The sequence below is a fragment of the Eptesicus fuscus genome, chromosome 5 (genome assembly GCF_027574615.1).
Source record: "Eptesicus fuscus isolate TK198812 chromosome 5, DD_ASM_mEF_20220401, whole genome shotgun sequence".
Lineage (NCBI taxonomy): Eukaryota > Metazoa > Chordata > Mammalia > Chiroptera > Vespertilionidae > Eptesicus > Eptesicus fuscus.
Window position 1 is genome coordinate 32,816,476 of NC_072477.1, and position 17,330 is coordinate 32,833,805.

The 17,330-nt window shown below is 38.0% G+C and overlaps 1 protein-coding gene across 3 annotated transcripts in view; it reads right to left on the bottom strand.

Moving 5' to 3' along the window:
• The window catches only part of SLC38A6 (solute carrier family 38 member 6), a 61,915-nt gene that overhangs the window by 44,293 nt on the left and 292 nt on the right, over nt 1-17,330 (bottom strand). For 2 of the 3 annotated variants that reach the window (XM_054716009.1, XM_028141627.2), the window contains exons 2-4: nt 15,921-16,051; nt 13,144-13,217; nt 1,124-1,176 (exon numbers count right to left, since the gene is read on the bottom strand). In XM_054716009.1, the coding sequence (XP_054571984.1) occupies nt 1,124-1,176; nt 13,144-13,217; nt 15,921-15,994 (201 nt within the window). In that variant the 5' untranslated portion in view covers nt 15,995-16,051. Of the gene's footprint in view, nt 1-1,123; nt 1,177-13,143; nt 13,218-15,920; nt 16,052-17,124; nt 17,298-17,330 lie in introns of those variants that run through there. The other variant, XM_054716010.1, reaches the window with a different exon arrangement.

Sequence of the window (17,330 nt, forward strand, 5' to 3'; positions counted from 1 at the left end):
AAATCTGAATGTAAATAAAGGTGTTCTCCCTATTACATCGATCTTTTTCCTTCCAGACTTGCTTCTTAGAAATTAGTTCAGCCATCTAAAAATATAGTATTCTTTTAGATTAAAAACAAAATAAACACGCAAAACCATAAAAAACAGATTTACAAATAAAAAGACCCATTTGGAACCAATATGAAAATAGGTTTTAGAAGTATGATAACTCTTGTGAAATTAAAAAAAGAGTACTATGGCACTAACAATATTTACCTCCTGATCACCTGCGGAAGAAGACAGTGTTTCCCCTACCTGTTAAAGTAGTTTGGTATGCCTATCACAAATATTGCTGTTAGTTCTCTTATTCTGAGGAGGAAAAAGCAGAGTCGAGTCCTTTAAGTAACTGTGGACAAATAGGCCTCTCTATTTCTCTGGGCCTTTATTTCCTCACCTATAAATGAGGAGATAGCCACAAAATCTTTCAGCACTGTTAAGCTCTTAAATAATATGATCTTCTAATTAGCCATTTTGTATACAGTCATAGTATAATTTTTTTAAATATATATTTTAATGATTTTAGAGAGGAAAGAAGAGGGAGAGATAGAAACATCCATGATGAGAATCATTGACCACTGCCTCCTGCACCCCCCCTACTGGGGATCGAGCCCGCAACCCGGGCATGTGCCCTTGACCCTCGAACCCAGGACCCTTCAGTCCACAGGTTGACGCTCTATCCACTGAACCAAACTGGTTAGGGCTAGTCATCATATAATTTTAATCCTATGCTTCTTCTCCTGTCTTTATGGGTATATACTCAGAAAATATAATAAAAATTAATAAGGAAAACTTAAAATAGACCACTGCTACTATTTTAAAATTATCCAAGTCATTGCTCTCCTTCATTAGGGTGAAAAGTACTAAAAGATTTAAGTGTTGAATTAAGTTTATTGATTCATTTTTAGGAAGGGCATATAGAGATTTCTTCTCTTTCACTTCCTGTTCCCATCATTTTGTCTTTACTTTAATTTCCTTTTATTTCTCTAATGTCTTCCCCTGATATATACTTGTCTTTTCTAACTGGAAACAGAAGGAAAATATGCCTCTCTGAATTTTGGAAATAGCAAGGAGAAAAAAAAATTACCTTTCCACATAATCCAAATGCAAAGAGTCCAAGATCTTCATAAGATGTCACAGCTGTTAAGAGAAATTGTAATTTTCATTTTTACACAAAACTCTTTGTGTGCCAAGTCTTAAAGGGAAGAAAGTTATTCCACTACTACCTTATAGCTATTGGATGGTCACACTAAATTTAAAGTAGAAGTAACCACTTTTTGGGACACTTTTGAAGACTTATGGTCTGCTAGGATAGAGTCCTCTGAGAAGAAGTAGAGCTTAGCAAACCCCAAGGTTCTCTAACCACCACCCAGGCTGCATTAATCCATATGGAATAATTACTCAAGAACAAACCATTTCTCACTAAACAGTACTTGCCTACTGCACTGTCCAAATGTAAGTTTTTGTTGGCAAGTTTCTGAAAACTGCATATGTAAATAAAGTTAAAGTACGAAAGTTGTATCATACTTTCAGAAACATTTACTTTTCCAGCTACCTAGGATAATGACACTGTGTTCATGATAGAAAAAATACCCTTATTCCACAATTAGTAGGGCATACATTTTCTTTTTTCATCATAAAAGAGTATAAAATTACATTCTCATTTCATATGTCCTAAAAATGTGGGCACAGATGAAAATTCAATGGCTCATAAAAGCGCTACATTTTTCCTCAACCCATATAGCTTCATGCTCTAACTAGTGACACTACTGGTAAAAATAAGAAAAGTAAAAACATTTGTATAATCCTATAGTGTGGACAAGTGCTTAACCTCATACTTCTTATACTAAAAAGAAGCACACTAGCAAATCCCAAGGTTTGGTATAGGAACACACATCTCCTATTGAGTCAGAGATATGGCTCATCATTTCTTAAAGCAAGTTTTCATATATCCCCTCAAGCTATATATAGATTAAATATAGTCTTTCTTAACAAAAACTTTCCTTCCAAGAATTTTAAGCAAGAAGAATTTTCAGTGTAATATCAAATAACTTAGTTTTATTTTTATATTTAATGCAATTTATTTTTATTGAATTATTGTTGACATCCACTATTATATTAGTTTCAGGCATACAAAAATTTGCTATTTTTGTACATTACAAAATAATCACCAAAGTATGTCTAGTTACCATCTTTCACCATATAAAGTTATTACAATATTATTGTCAACATTTCTCTTGCTGTATGTTACATCCCCATAACTTATTTATTTTATAACTGAAGTTTCTACCTCTTATTCTCCTTCACCTGTTTCACCCACCCTGCCATTCTCCACTCCTCTGGCAACCACCAGTTTGTTATTTGTATCTATGAGTCTATTTCTGTCTTGTTCAAATAACTTGCTTTTAAGATAACCTATTTTGCATCAGTTTCTCAGTTGGTGAGTATGTTATCAAGATAATACTCATTGTGCCCAGCCTGTGGCTCAGTAGTTGAGCACTGACCCATACACCAGGAGGTCCGGGGTTCGATTCCCAGTCCGTTGCAGGCTGGATACCCAGCAGGAGGCATGCAATGTTTCTCTCTCATGGATGTCTCTGTCTCTCCCTCTCCCTTTCTCTCTCTGAAAGCAATAAAAACATATTTTTAAAAAAGCTAATACTCATCAAAAAGTTTAACTAGGGTTTATTTTTAAACAGCATAAATAAGTATAGATTATATATTTAATAAACATAAAAAGCAAATAACTTTCCCAAAAGCAAAAATCATATTAAAAAATTCCAAAGGAACTTGTATTTCAGCTACCAAAATTTAAGCAAAGTAAAGGTTTATTCTTAATTTTTTAATTAGAACACAACCTTTATTATTGCAGAAAATATAATCAAAACAACAGCATAATAAGACAGCTGTAATTGCAACTTCTGACAATAGTGGCATACATTTTAGCAATCTCAAATTTCTCTCTCTTATTTTCTAGTTTTATGGAAATATCCCTAAATGCAGCACACTCCCAAATTTACAGTGAAAAGGGCTGAGACTATAAAGTGGAGAGTGAGTACAATGTTCAAATCCTAACTCTATCTTTCAAGTCAGCATGTCTGGCTAGTCATTCAGTTCTGTCACTGGCATCATACTTCTATGTTGCAAAAATCAGAAGCCCTTTTCCACACCTGAGACATCATGAATATGAACAATGGCTTCTGGTTTAACATTGAGGCTGAACTAAATATGTACAATCAGTCAAATGCTTTATCTCTACATATTCACTTTTTAATGGTTTTCTGAATCATCTCAACATACCAGTATAAATCAAATCAACACCAGTGAAATACTTTTAAAATTCTGTCATTTGGACACTTAAGATGCTGGATAAACAGTATAAATTGGTACTGACTTTTGGACTTCAATTTGAACAAGGAGCCTTTAAAATATTTATAACATTTGACCACTAGGAGCTTGCATCTGAGGGAACAAAACAAAAACCAGAGAAATCATTATATGCAACGATGCTCGTCGTGCATTATTTATATTGACAATAAAAAACTACTTAAGTGCTAAACAATGGTAAAGTAGTTAAGTAAATTATGATAGGTATATCTAATTAAATAATATGTAGCTATTAAAAACTATGTTTATAATAACATAAAAAATGTCAATATAAAGTAAAGAAATAGGATTCGAATATGATTTATAAAGCAAAACACAAAAAGAGTGGAATAAATCATAAACAAACAAGTGTGTGGTTTTCTTTGTCTTCCTTTTTTTAGGGGGGGATTCAAATATTCTGTAATGAGTATAGCGGAGTGGTAAAACTTTACTTTTAAAAACAGTATCACTTGAACAGTACTGTTTCCTCCATCAAATATCTGATAGGGCTTATTTAAGCTGCAGTTTTTAATTTCTCTGGTGTTTAGTAATTTAAGGATCAATTTGTCTACTAATAAGGGATACTTTTGCTGCTCCTTCACATGATCAACGTTTTAATATCTTAAAGTGAAAGATGTTTTGAGAAATATCAGAATAAGATGTGGTGATGACCAATCACATTAATAGTACATTCCTACAGAATAGGAATAACATTAATTATGAAAATTATGAAATGAATTCAGTCTTTTACAGGAATTCATATAAGCAATACTTGGCACAATTCCCCTTAAATAAATTACTGAAAGCAGTCATAGCGATCTATTTTAGGAAATAATTTTTTTATATTTAAGAAATCAATGTTATGCTTTTGAGGCGGCAGAAAGGCTGTAAATCCTAATGAAGTAAATTGGGGGGAAATTTCTTCTGTAATGTACCATCAAGGTACACTTTAGTGCTATTTTGGCTAGACCAAGACTTTGGCCTCCACAGGAATCGTTTGGAAAGCTGCTTCCCATGAAGTAGTGGAATATTTCCAGCTAGTTACTCCAGTGTTCTGTCTGCTTTGCATTTTCCCCTCAATGAAACAGGACAATTAATAAACTGTGGTTACAGTACAAAGCCCAAGCTTCAGCAGCAGCAATATTATCTTTGGATCTGGACTGAGGGGCATGAGTTATTCAAATACAGTTCAACTCTCAGAAAGTTGGCCATTTGGAATGCACTCTTATTTTTTCAAAATTTTTTTCTTTCTTGTGTTTTCCATCATTTTCCTCTCCCCTTTTTTCTCCCCAAAAGTGTCATGCAGGTCATTCATTTATTGAATGTCTATTTTGCAATTATATTGCCACTTTTCATCTTTCTTAATAGGTACTTAAATGTCACTTTATCAACTAAATGTGCCATATTTTAGAGAACTCGATGTAGAAAAAAGAAAAAGAACACTGGACTACTAGGAATATTCTCCTTTCAAATGGCACAGAGGCCGTGATATCTCATACAAAAGGAGTTCTGGGATCCCAATCTACTGCTTGGCTCTGAAGTGAACAATATTTATATAATCATATCCTATAAATACTATCCATTAGTTTTCAACTTTCAGACTCAACTTATAGATAAAACAAGAACAACTTACATATGATTACAGAACAGAGACCTTGTCAGTGTAAGAGTACAGCACAAAGATTGTGGAAAATAGGAAGACAGGTGAAAGAAATGATCGGAGCACTCATAACCACATATAGCAGAGTGTCGAGAGGTACTAGCTCAAGAACATGGAAGAAAAATAAAGGTTTAATTGTATTATTTAGAATTATAAAATAATCAGTGAAATTAAATACAAACGAATGAAAATTAGAAAGGGGAAAGGAGAATTAGTATACCCAAGCTAAATCCTGACCTTTAGTAATGAAGTGTCAACAGATAATCTGTTAAATCAATAAACAAAAGTAGAAGAATATTATTTAGACTTAGGAAGGTAACACCGAAAGAATTAAAACAAAAACTTTATATGTTGCTAGCTCTGGGAAATGAGACTAAAAGTGAGAGAATAGACGGGAAATGCTCCACACCCTCCTGCACAAGTGCACACACACACACACACACATTCATGCACACGTGTGTGACTAGAGATTACTTTTGATTAAAATAAAATAGCAGGTTAATTTAAAAATATGTTTAACCTACAGAGATTCACACGCACCCTTTCCCTCTAGTCCAATAACATCATGTTCAATTTCTGCTAGAGGAAGCACTTCCTTAATGTCAAGGCCAACAATATAAAGGAGTCACTACATGAGCAAAGCACACACATAATCTAGCCCAGGGTTTCTCAGCCTTGCCACTACTAACAGTTTGGATTGGATCGTTCTTTGTAGTGCAGGGCTGCCCTGTGCGTTGTAGGATGGTCAGCAGCATCCTTGGCCTTTACCCTCTAGCTGCCAGTGGACCTGTGACAACCAGAAATGTGTCTAGGTTGCCAAATGCACTTGGAAGAGAAAAATCAAGCTCAGCTGAGAACTATTCATTAGCAAAAGGATGTGACAAGAACACCAATCCACTGAAGATGGAGTCACATAATCAGCCCACTTAATTAATTGTGGGTCTACTGAACCATGCTCACTAATGACAAGAAGAAAAAGCGATGAAAAGCGCTCACATTGCACACTGAGATGTAAAAGGGATTCTATATTCTTTTGATCAGTTCCGTTCTTGTGTGCTCTCCGTGAGAGCATCTTGCAGGGCTGAATGAGATTCATCATGACCCTGAAGCAATCCATATCCTTTTTATGGTGCCCAGACCAAGGCTTGACAAAAAAAAAAAAAAAGTCTCTCAGCTTTATTGAGAAATGGTATGTTAGTGACATCCATCAGGTCATGTAAATGTTGAACACTATTTTATAAACTATACAGGAAAAAAAAATTTTAATCCTCACCCGAGGATATATTTTCCATTGATTTCTAAAGAGAGTAGAAGGGAAGTAGGAGGGGGAAAGAGAGCGAGAAAAACATCAATGTGAGACAGATCAATTGGTTGCCTTCTATACCAGCTCTTACTGGGGCTGTGGAACCTGCAACCAAGGTACATGCCCTTGACCAGGAATCGAACTTGAGACCCTTTGGTCTTCAGGCCAAAGCTCTAACCACTGAGCAACCAGCCAGGGCCTATATAAGAAATTTTCAAAGGTAATTTTGACTATACACAATTTTTGCCTTGCGTGTTGATTTTGGAAGTTTTATTTATTTATTTTGGAACTTTTAAAACAGAATCTCTCTGTAGCTCTAATACATCCATCCATTCATAGCCCATGCATCCAGCTTTTATTAAATACCCTCTGTGTGTCAAGCACGGTTTGGTAGATGCTAAGAAAACAATGGTTGTTTAAATATACACTAAATTTCCAAGGAATGTAACTACCATGTAAATGTATATTTTGTTTTGTTTGGAACTTTGTCAAAAATTGTTCACCATTTAGGAAAATCATATAACCAACAGCATTTACTTTGGTTTTGGGTCTCCTTTATTCTACTGTACAATATTATTTAAGTATAAGTAGTATTTAGTTTCCCAGGACTGCTGGAACATATTGTCACAAACTTGGTGGCCTAAAACAAGAGAAATTAATTAACAGTTCTGTAGGCCCAGTTTCAGTGGGTCAAAATCAAGGTGTCAACAGGGCGACGGTCCCTCAGAGGCTCCAGGGAGAACCCATTCCTTGCCTTCTCCAGGTTCCGGTGACTGCCAGCCTGCCTTGATTTATGGCCATATCTCTGCCTCTGGGGTCACAATGCCTTCTTCTCTTCTGTCTGCGGTCTCCCTCCATGGCACATTTAGAGTCCACCACCTCAATATTCTTACTTAATCACACCTGCAAAGTCCCTTTTGGCCATTTAAATTAACATTCACAGGTTCCAAGGATTAGGATATGGATATATTTGGGGCGAGGGGAGGGGGGGGGAACCATTATGCAGCCCATCACAGGTAGATCATAGTACCTCTAGGAATTTCATTTCAGATAGTAAAGGGAGCATCTAGAATTTTTTTATATATAAAAGGGAGGGTGAGTGTAATGGATGGTATTGAGAATTACTGTTCTAGAGGGGGTAAGTAAAAAAAACCATATCCAGAGCATAAGGGATCATTTTATTCTTTGACTCTTTTTTAAATTTATATATTTTTATTGATTTCAGAGAGGAAGGGAGAGGGAGAAATAGAAATATCAATGATGAGAGAGAATCATTGATTGGCTGCCTCCTACATGCCCCACACTGGGGATCAAGCCCACAACCCAGGCATGTGTCCCGACCAGGAATCAAACCATGACCTCTTGGTTCATAGGTCAACACTCAACCACTGAGCCACACCAGCAGGGCTAACTTGACCCTTTTCAAACACCTCAGTGCCTTCTCACTGCCTCAACAACAACTCCAAATTCTTTAGGATCTGACACTTGCCTGTCTCTTCAGTTTCATTTTCTTCTATGTACTTTATGCATGAATAATAAGCTATTTTTTGTACCTTAAGTAAAATATGCAGTATATGCCTTTGTACCTTTGTATTCTCTCTTGCCTTGTCTGCTAGTCAAATTCCTTTTTAGCTCAGTCCTCCAGTAATATATACTAACCCTCACTCCCCACCTCAGACAAGGCAGATCACTCCCCCTCTGAGTTATCACTGCACCTTGCACATATTTGAATTGTTACATTTATTATACTACATTATAAATTATTTGTTTCCCTATTATTAGACTATAAGCATTTGTCTCCCCTATTATTAGACTACTAGAGGCCCGATGCACGAAATTTGTGCAAGGGGCTCGGCCCTCACAGCCGCGGCAGCTTGCGTTGGCCCTCGCAGCCCTGGCTTTGTCTGGAAGGATGTCCGGTCTAATTAGCATATTACACTTTTATTATTATAGAGTAGGGGCCCAGTGCACGAATTCGTGCACCTTGAAAGAAACTGTGGGCCGCGAGGCTGCGGTAGGCACAGGGCGGGTCTCGACCCATCCTCCATGACCCCGCCTGGCCCCTCCCGCCATGACCCCTGTCTGCTGGCAGCCCTCTGTCTGCTGGCAGCCCCACTCCCACCACTGCTGCCACTCCCACACACTGATGGCGCCGGCCCCGCTCACACCCACTGACGGTGCGGAGCGATTGGGGATAGCGCCATCAGTGGGTACAAGCAGTGGCTGCTGCCCCAATCACCCCTCAGGAGCAGGCGGAGGTGGAGAAGCCCTCAGGGGTGATCAGGGCCAGCAGCCATCGCTCGCATCTGCTAATGGCATCGAATGATAGGGACTGGCATCGGGCACTGGCAGCAAGTGGCACAAGCTGCAGGTGAGAGCAGGGCTGTCACTGGCAATGGATGCGAGTGGTGGGCAGGACCACGGCACGCAAGAGCAAAGAATTTTCTGTAACCACCAGAGGCTCGCCCTGATGACAGCGACTGGTGCCCTGCCTTGGTCTGGCACCCTCGATCACCTGCTCCACCATCCCGCCACAGCCAACGCCCGCCATGTTCCACACACGCCCCCTGGTGGTCAGCGCATGTCATAGCAACCGATTGTTCGGTTGTTCCAGTTGTTCCGCCGTTCAGTCTACTTGCATATTAGCCTTTTGTTATATAGGATAAGCTTTTACAGAGAAGTGAGTCTTATTTATCTCTGTAGATAAGAGTATTGAATGAATAAATTAACCTCTATTCTGGGCTTATGTTCTAGGACCTGTCCATCTAGATATACTTCAAAGTCCACATATCCAAAATGGAATTCATTTTTATTTTGAACCAACACCTCCTGCTGAGTTCTTATCTTCATTAATGATACTATAAATGACCCAGTGGCCCATGCCAGAAATCTGAGAGATATCCTTAGACATCTCTTTCTCCATTACTTTCCACATTCAAACTTCAGCTCCTCTCAATTCTAACTCGCACATTGCTTAGCCTGCTTATTTCTTTTATTCCCCTTGATACCTTATATCTATCTCCCACTATTTGATTCTTACTCCTATGAAATGGTCAGGCCTGAAGATAACTTACTCAGGTACTGTTAGCGCAAATTGGAGCTAGAAAGATAAATGAGAAAGGCATTCCCTTCAGGAAGAAGAAAAAGAAAAGGGTTTCTATCCTGAACCCATCCTGAGGGCAAGCCTGGAGGGCTGACTATGCCTATGTAAAAAGGACTACTCCCCTCTGGAGGTGGCTCTTAGATGTGCTGTTCAATTATTGTCCTGGAAATTACTTTTACTTCTCTCCTGTGCTATATTCCTTGTTCCCTAACTTTGGTAAATGGCATCTTTCATTTCTCACCAAGTAAGGATGTGTGGTAATATTTTAGTCCTTGCATGTACAAAAAAATGTCATTATTCTATCATCACATTTAAATGATAATTTGGCTGGGTACAGAATTCTATAATGAAATCATTTTCCCCAAGATTTTTGAAGGTCATCTCCAGACTAGTTTGAGAGACATGGGAGAGAAAAGAGAGGCTACCTGAGAGCACTACAGTGTCCTCAGAAAAGACTAAGGTCCTCTCAGAGTAAGAAAGTGAAGGAAATGTTTAGAGAAAAACTGAGGACACAGTTTTGCTGCTGACTGACCATGAATTCTAGAGAGCAAAGTGGAAGGGTTTCAGGAGTTTGGGAGGAGTGGGAGATGAGGTTAGAATATGGTTAATAGAGCCATATGGGATGAGTCTGGGAAATGAAGGATAAACTAGGATTCTTTTTTTAAAAAAAAATGTGTTTTTATTGATTCAGAGAGAGGAAGGGAGAGGAAGAGAGAATTATCAATCAGCTGCCTTCTGCACGTCCCCTACTGGGCATAGAGCAGCAAACCGGGCATGTGCCCTGACCAGGAATCAAACCCTGACCGGGAATCGAACCATGACCTCCTGGTTCATGGGTTGATGCTCAACCACTGAGCCACATCGGCCAGGCTAACCTAGGATTCTTGTAGTGACTAATTATAAATTGAGATAAATGGTATAATGCAATTAATCCAAATGATGTCAAGGCAAATAATGGTAACAATTAAGTGAGTAGTGGGGATTGAGGACTAGGGAGTAGGGATTTGACATGCAGAGTTCTAAAACTCTCATTCCCTCCTGGTGATAAGGATATGGAAGCCAGAAGAGGGGGGACTATGAGTTTATTCCCAGAGCATAGAAATTTTCCAAAGAATCGCAATAAGCCAACTATTTCTCAAACAGCCCAGTTAAAAATCCTTAAGGGTTCTGCTCCAATAAGAACTCATAATAATAAAAGTCAGTATTTACCAAGGACTTGGCATTTTATATACATCATTTTATTTCATTCTCACAACAATCCCAAGAGGAAAGTTTTATCATTACCATTTTATAGATGACAAACTAATGCTAAAGTGATTAAAGTGCCTTATATGCTGCTACCTTAGCTCCCAAGAAAAGTCTTGATGGAACCCAAACCTTATATAAAACCTAAAATAGCAGAATTTCATATGAAGGAGGCCTTTACCTTTGTAAAGATAAAAATTTCTCTTCACCTTTTACCTCCATGCAAATAAATAAAGAAGTTATTTTGTAAAGACTTATCATAATGCTTTCTCTGACCAATGAGTTCTATCTAAGCACAATACTCCTTTATAGTAGTTCAGTAAACTGAGGAGAAAATTTATTAAAATTTATTTGTTATTCTCTAGTATATATGTATATATTTTTAAAGCCTACCTCCACAGAGAATTTTACAATGACTGAAGGAATTCAATCAACAGAAGACAGGTGCAAGGTGCATCAGTGTATATGAAGAACCAGGAAGTTAGTTCACAGACCAAGAAAGCTACAAAAAAAATCAAAGAAAAAGAAAAAAAAACAGAGGTTTTCACTTTATATGCCCCAAAGTTACAGAAAAGAACAGTATTGAAATTTTAAAGTTAAACATAGATGAACTGAAGGAGAACAGCATATTTAGCCTTACTTGGAAATCGTCATAAACTGAATATTACTCCCAAGTAAGTGAGATTAATAAAACAAAAAAATTTTAGTTAGTGAAAACGTAATTGTCACATAGTTGATTAAGATATTCATCTTTGCCCAGCTGGTGTGGCTCAGTCGTTGAGCGTCAACCTATGAACCAGGAGGTCTCGGTTCGATTCCCAGTCAGGGCACATGCCTGGGTTGCAGGCTCGATCCCCAGTAGGGGGTGGACAGGAGGCAGCCAATCAATGATTCTCTTTCATCATTGATGTTTCTATCTCTCTCCCTCTCCCTTCCTCTCTGAAATCAATAAAAATATTTTTAAAGGTATTCATCTTTTAGTAGAATCCATAATAAAATATGAAGGTATTAGGTACCTACCACAATTAAGTAAAAATAAGTTTTTCAGAAAAAGAATAACAATTTCAAAATACGTCATAAAAATTCTAGTCAGGTTGCAGGAGGATTTACAAATATACTTCTTTTAACGCTATTATTCCTGAATGTGAGATGCTGTTATGAACAACTTGTTACTATGAGGTTAACCTTTGCATGGTTTCCTAGCCTTTTTATCTGTCTGTACTTTTGCCCAACCCCTTTGCAAGCAGGGCGTACACTGTAGGTTGTATGGCCAAAGGCATTGGCACAGTTATCGCTATGAACCTGGATCCTAAATCAGTTTTCCACTTGAATTACTTAGAGAACTTCTTAAAAATGTATTTCTGAATCCCACCTCAGATTCTTAGAAATGTCTGTTATACAAAGATCTGCAGGTGTGTCTGAGGCATAGACAGATTTTAGGAAAATCGACTAGAGCTATGGATTTAGAACTGTGTTCTAAAGAGTCTTAAACTTCTCACGAAATACCTTTGAGTAGTTCTCACATATTAAAGCCAGAATAATTTCATTTTTATTTATTTTATGTATCTCTTATGCTTCTTAAAATCTGAAAACTGTAAGACCAGCTAGAACAAAGTAAACTCACCCACATAGATATTAAACTCATGATTTTGGCATCATAATCGACGTAATCCAAAGACAAAGAGACTAGACAGATAAAAAGACCAGGGTTGATGAACATAGAATATCTGTTAATGCCAAAAGGAAAACCTTATAAAAGCAGTTCTGTAATTCATTTACTGTATTTTTATTACAATTTAAAAGAACTTATTCAATACACGACTGAATTGCATGATAAAGTTCTCAAAATGGAAAAAAACACACATAAACATAGTGTATTAATTGCATATGCAACTGTCACTTATAAAAACTACCTTATTCTAGACTGTAAGTAAAAATACAAACCATTTAAATAAATCCAAAGCTTAGTGACCTTTTCTCCTACAATCTTAATTCTGGCAGACAGAGAGGAGGCAGGGAAGGCAGTAGTAGATCTGAAAGGTGTGGGAGGTGTGCTCCTTGAGGAAATGATCACCCTAGAAATGTGATCAGAATGAAGCCCTGTCTATTGCTTCCCCATTAGCATGAGGTGTAGATCCTTTGAACTCATTTGTGGTCCTTCCCCCAATGTACTCTATCCCAGAAAACTATGATGTGCTGTGGAGAAAGGCAGGTAAGAATGCTAGTTTCCTCCTCCTATCCTGTCCTTAGATATTGCCCAACAGAATTGCCTCTATATATCCTGGCCTTTTGAAATTCTCCATTTCAACCACACTACCTGGTAATAATGTATGCCCAGTGGAAATTAGATGTGAAATATCCAATCTTATACGTGAATACAATCTCTAGGGGCTGCTTCATCAAATGAATCAGCATAATGTTTTTACTCACCTGTCTGCATACACATACTAAGCAGGAGATGAACTGAGAAAGAAGCCAGAAGAGCAACTATCAGCAGCAAAAAACTAAAATACAAAAGGGTACAAGAAAAGGTTTTTTACCATATCTCTTACAAAAATAATTTTTTTTAAAGTCTCATAGAGACTATCTTTGAGTAGTTGGATTATGGTCACTAAAGAAAGTAAAAAGATACTTTTCTGTATTTACCAGATTTTATTTAAGTGAAAATATACTGCTTTTAAACTAAAAAAAAAAATCAGAAAGAAACAAGCTTTATTTAAAGTAAAAACTAATTTCCTATTTTAGCACTCTTGTCTACTGACTGATGGTTCAGCCACTCAATAATCTTGTAATATTCCCTTTTATGACTATTTTTCCTATTTTAAGTTGAAACAAAAGTTTTAGTTGTGAAATCTCATTGTCCTCTCCTTTCTATTTCCCTCCATCCCTCCCCTCTGAATGATGTGTACCACCCTATCATATCTTTATTATGTTGAATTAAGACTGAAATTCCTACCATCTATTACACACACACACACACACACACACACACACACACACACACTCAGCAAACCAACCTTCCCACCCCACAAAATGCAGTTAACACACTTCTAATAACACAATTTGAAAAATGTACAAACAATATAGCAATTGGGGTCCTGTCACAAACAATGTGAAAAACAACAACATGTATACTCCCCTACTTATTCTCTGGATGATACTGACAGGATACATAAGTTCTACAGAGCTGTCTCCAGTGGAGTGCCCCAGAGTTAAAGACATTCTGTCTTTGTGATCCACTAAACACTTGTTAATAAGTAGCAAAACTGAGAGGTTAAAGTACACTTGTCAGTAATTTAACATCAGAGAACTCAAAAAATAACAGTTTGTTGTCATCAAATGGGAAATGTGATGTATGATATAATTCAGTGAGCACACATTCAGTGGTATATGTCTGCATGTATAAAACATGAATTATAAAACATGAATTTTCAAAGGGAACCAAAAATAAAACCTGCCCTGGACAGCGTACCCAATGGTTAAAATATTGGCACACACATCGAAGGGTTGCAAGTTTGATCCCTGGCCCTGGTCAGGGCACATGCGGAAGGCAAACAGTTGATGTGTCTTTCTCACATCGATGTTTCTCTCTCTCTCTCTTTCATTCTCATTCTCTCTCTCTCTCTCTCTCTCTTTCTCTCTTCTCTCTCTCTCTCTTTCCCTCCCTCCCTCTCTTTCTAAAAACAAAACAAAACAAAACAAAACAAAAAATGAAAAAAAATACCCTTGGATGAGGATTAACAACAACAAAAATTAAGTTCCATGATTATGTCTTGCCTAAGGTGTCACATATACAGGGTGTCCCCCCAAAAATGTATACACACTTTGAATAATTAATGCCAATGGGTTAAGTCTGACAAGAAAGAAACATCAATTGAGCTATCAAGAAATATATGTATATATATATTTTTGGGATACCCTATAGTTTTGAAGTTTTAAAGTTATGAAGTTTGCGATGAACACGTCCCATAATAAAAACAAGTTGAGTTACTTAAAAGTTAGTTTGCTTATCAAGAAATTCAAAATAAAAATAACCTAGGGAACACTCGGGGGAGGAGGGGTTTTCTTCCCCTCTTCTTTTCCCAGGTGCATTACCTTTGCCTTTCTCTCTCCTAAGCTACAAGGGGCCATCTTTTGTCTCTGTAACTTGTTTCCTGAGCCTACACAGCCCAGCTGGCTCACTGCTTCTTCCTCTGTAACTTTCTTTTTTTTTAAACAAAAAATATATATATTTTTTATTGATTTCAGAGAGGAAGGGAGAGGGAGAGAGGGATAGAAACATCAATGATGAGAGAGAATCATTGATCAGCCACCTCCTGCACGCCTACACTGGGCACGTGCCCCAACCAGGAATCGAACCATGACCTCCTGGTTCATAGGTCAACGCTCAAACACTGAGCTACACTGGCTGGGCTAAATAAACTTTCTCTTATTATTTGAAAAATAAAAATGAAATAAAAAATAATTTAAAACACCTAAATGACACTCTGTATATTTTAAATTTACTAGTAAAATAGATCTTTTTCTACTGACTAAACAAGTATGTTCATTCTACTAACCATGGTGCTAGATGCTAAAGATAAGGTTCAGTTCTAAAGGATTTCAGAGTTTAGTGGGGAAACTAATTTGTAAAGAAATCATTATATTAAACGATAATAACAAAATGAATATACAAAGTACTATGGGAGCACAGAAAAGCTAGGAATGTCTTTTATTTTGGGCAAACTGGTGTATGAGCAGAGTCTTGAGAGATGAAAAGAAATAGGCACAGACCACATCGGGCCTTGGAAAGGAAAAAGACTACTTAACAGCTGGAGGACAGCAATGAAAAGATTATGTGCTTTACTTACACTCACAAAATTGCTATTTATAAGTAATCTGCAAGGCTGATAAATTTTGATTCACTTTGGCCAACTTGACACAACAAATAAGTCACTTCTTAAGGTCATAAACTAGTGTAGATCAAGTCTCCCATTTTTTAAAATTAGCCACACTTTTGGATTTAAAAAATGCAAATTATATAGCATTCCTCCAAGCTACAGACTAGCAACAATAAAAAAAAAAAAATGCTAAAATCCCAGAAATAACTTAATTAGAAATTGGATAACACCAGCTTCTGGAGTCTCATTTGTCTTACTGTATTATCAAAATGGAGAAGGGAGGAAGGGGGGGGGGGGGGAGTAATGGTAAAATAAGAAAAAACTCACCTAAATCCAAGGATACCAGTATGAGCCATAACATAAGCTAAGCCAAGGATGCCACTTCCCATGATGGCATTCATCAAATTAAACACTGAGAAACCATATGAAACCCCTGGGGATCCTCGTCTGTGAAGTTCCTGGAAGCACACAAATTTAATAGTGTTAAGTGTTTGCATGGTGAATTCAAGTTTCATCAAGAAATGATTGACAGGTTATTTGCAGGACCACAAGCATTGTGTGACACTCTAGCTGCTCAGTCAGGACTAGCTGCTCTCCTTTCCTTCCCTTCTCACCTCCCACTAGCAGCTCCACGAATCTAGTTTCCTAGGAAAATCATCTCCACCATTACAGAAGCCAGGTAGGCTTCAGGAAGAGCCATGATTAATCTGTGATTGCAAAAGATTAAGATGCGATTGGAATGGAGTGGGGAGGGAGAGCAGGCTGATGGCCTCAGCTCCTGATTACTGAAGAATTCCTGAGTCATCTTGAGGCTGCTGTACACAACTGTTGCTCCCCAGTTGCTAGTAGGGCAACACTAAGTTTTTGGTTTTTCTGGTGTGTTTTTGTTGTTGTTGTTGTTGTTAATCCTCACACGAAGATATTTTCCATTGATTTTTTTTTTTTTTTTAGAGAGAGAGTGGAAGAGAGAAACACCAGAGACACATCGATTGGTTGCCTCCCGCATGCACCCTGAACAGGGTTAGGGATTGAGCCTCCAACCAAGATAGCATCCCTTGACCCTAATCTAACCTGCGACACTTCCTTCAGTCCGCAGGCTGACGTTCTATCCAGTGAGCCAAACCGGCTACGGCTAATTTTTATATTACTTAATGAATTAAGTCCACCCAACTGGACCTTGCAGTGAGGGTAGAATCAGCAACTCATTTTGCTCTTGAGGATATTTCTGAAAATACCCTCCCCCAAAATAGCATTTGGGAACAAGGTCCTGGAATCTGTTAATCCAGGGACTTGAGTTAAAAAGCCGAGTACCCATTGCATAGGTCTCAGGGTCAGGAAAGTGTTATGTACTTATTACCGGACCACCTCCACTACTTTACAGTCAAGGATCTCTGTATTAAGATGTTTACAGGCCACCAATGACTCAGTCAAGAAAAGAAAAATCTTGTGACCCTTGCAAAAGTCTCACAAGACTGGTGGAGGAAACGGGAAGCTGACAACGAGATCTCAGAACAGCAGTGAGCCACCTAACCCCAGGGCCGCTCCTCCGCTCGGGTATTCCGCTGGACCCGTTCCACCTGCGCCTGCCTGCGCCTGAAGTCAGCTTTTCTTCCTAGGGCACCTTAGGGTGCTCTCACATTCGTGCACACCACCGAATCTGAACCTCTGCTTTGGGCCCCACGGCCCACGCCCCTCTCTCCGTGCCATCCCCCTTCTCTTCCCGGTCTTATTTGGCAG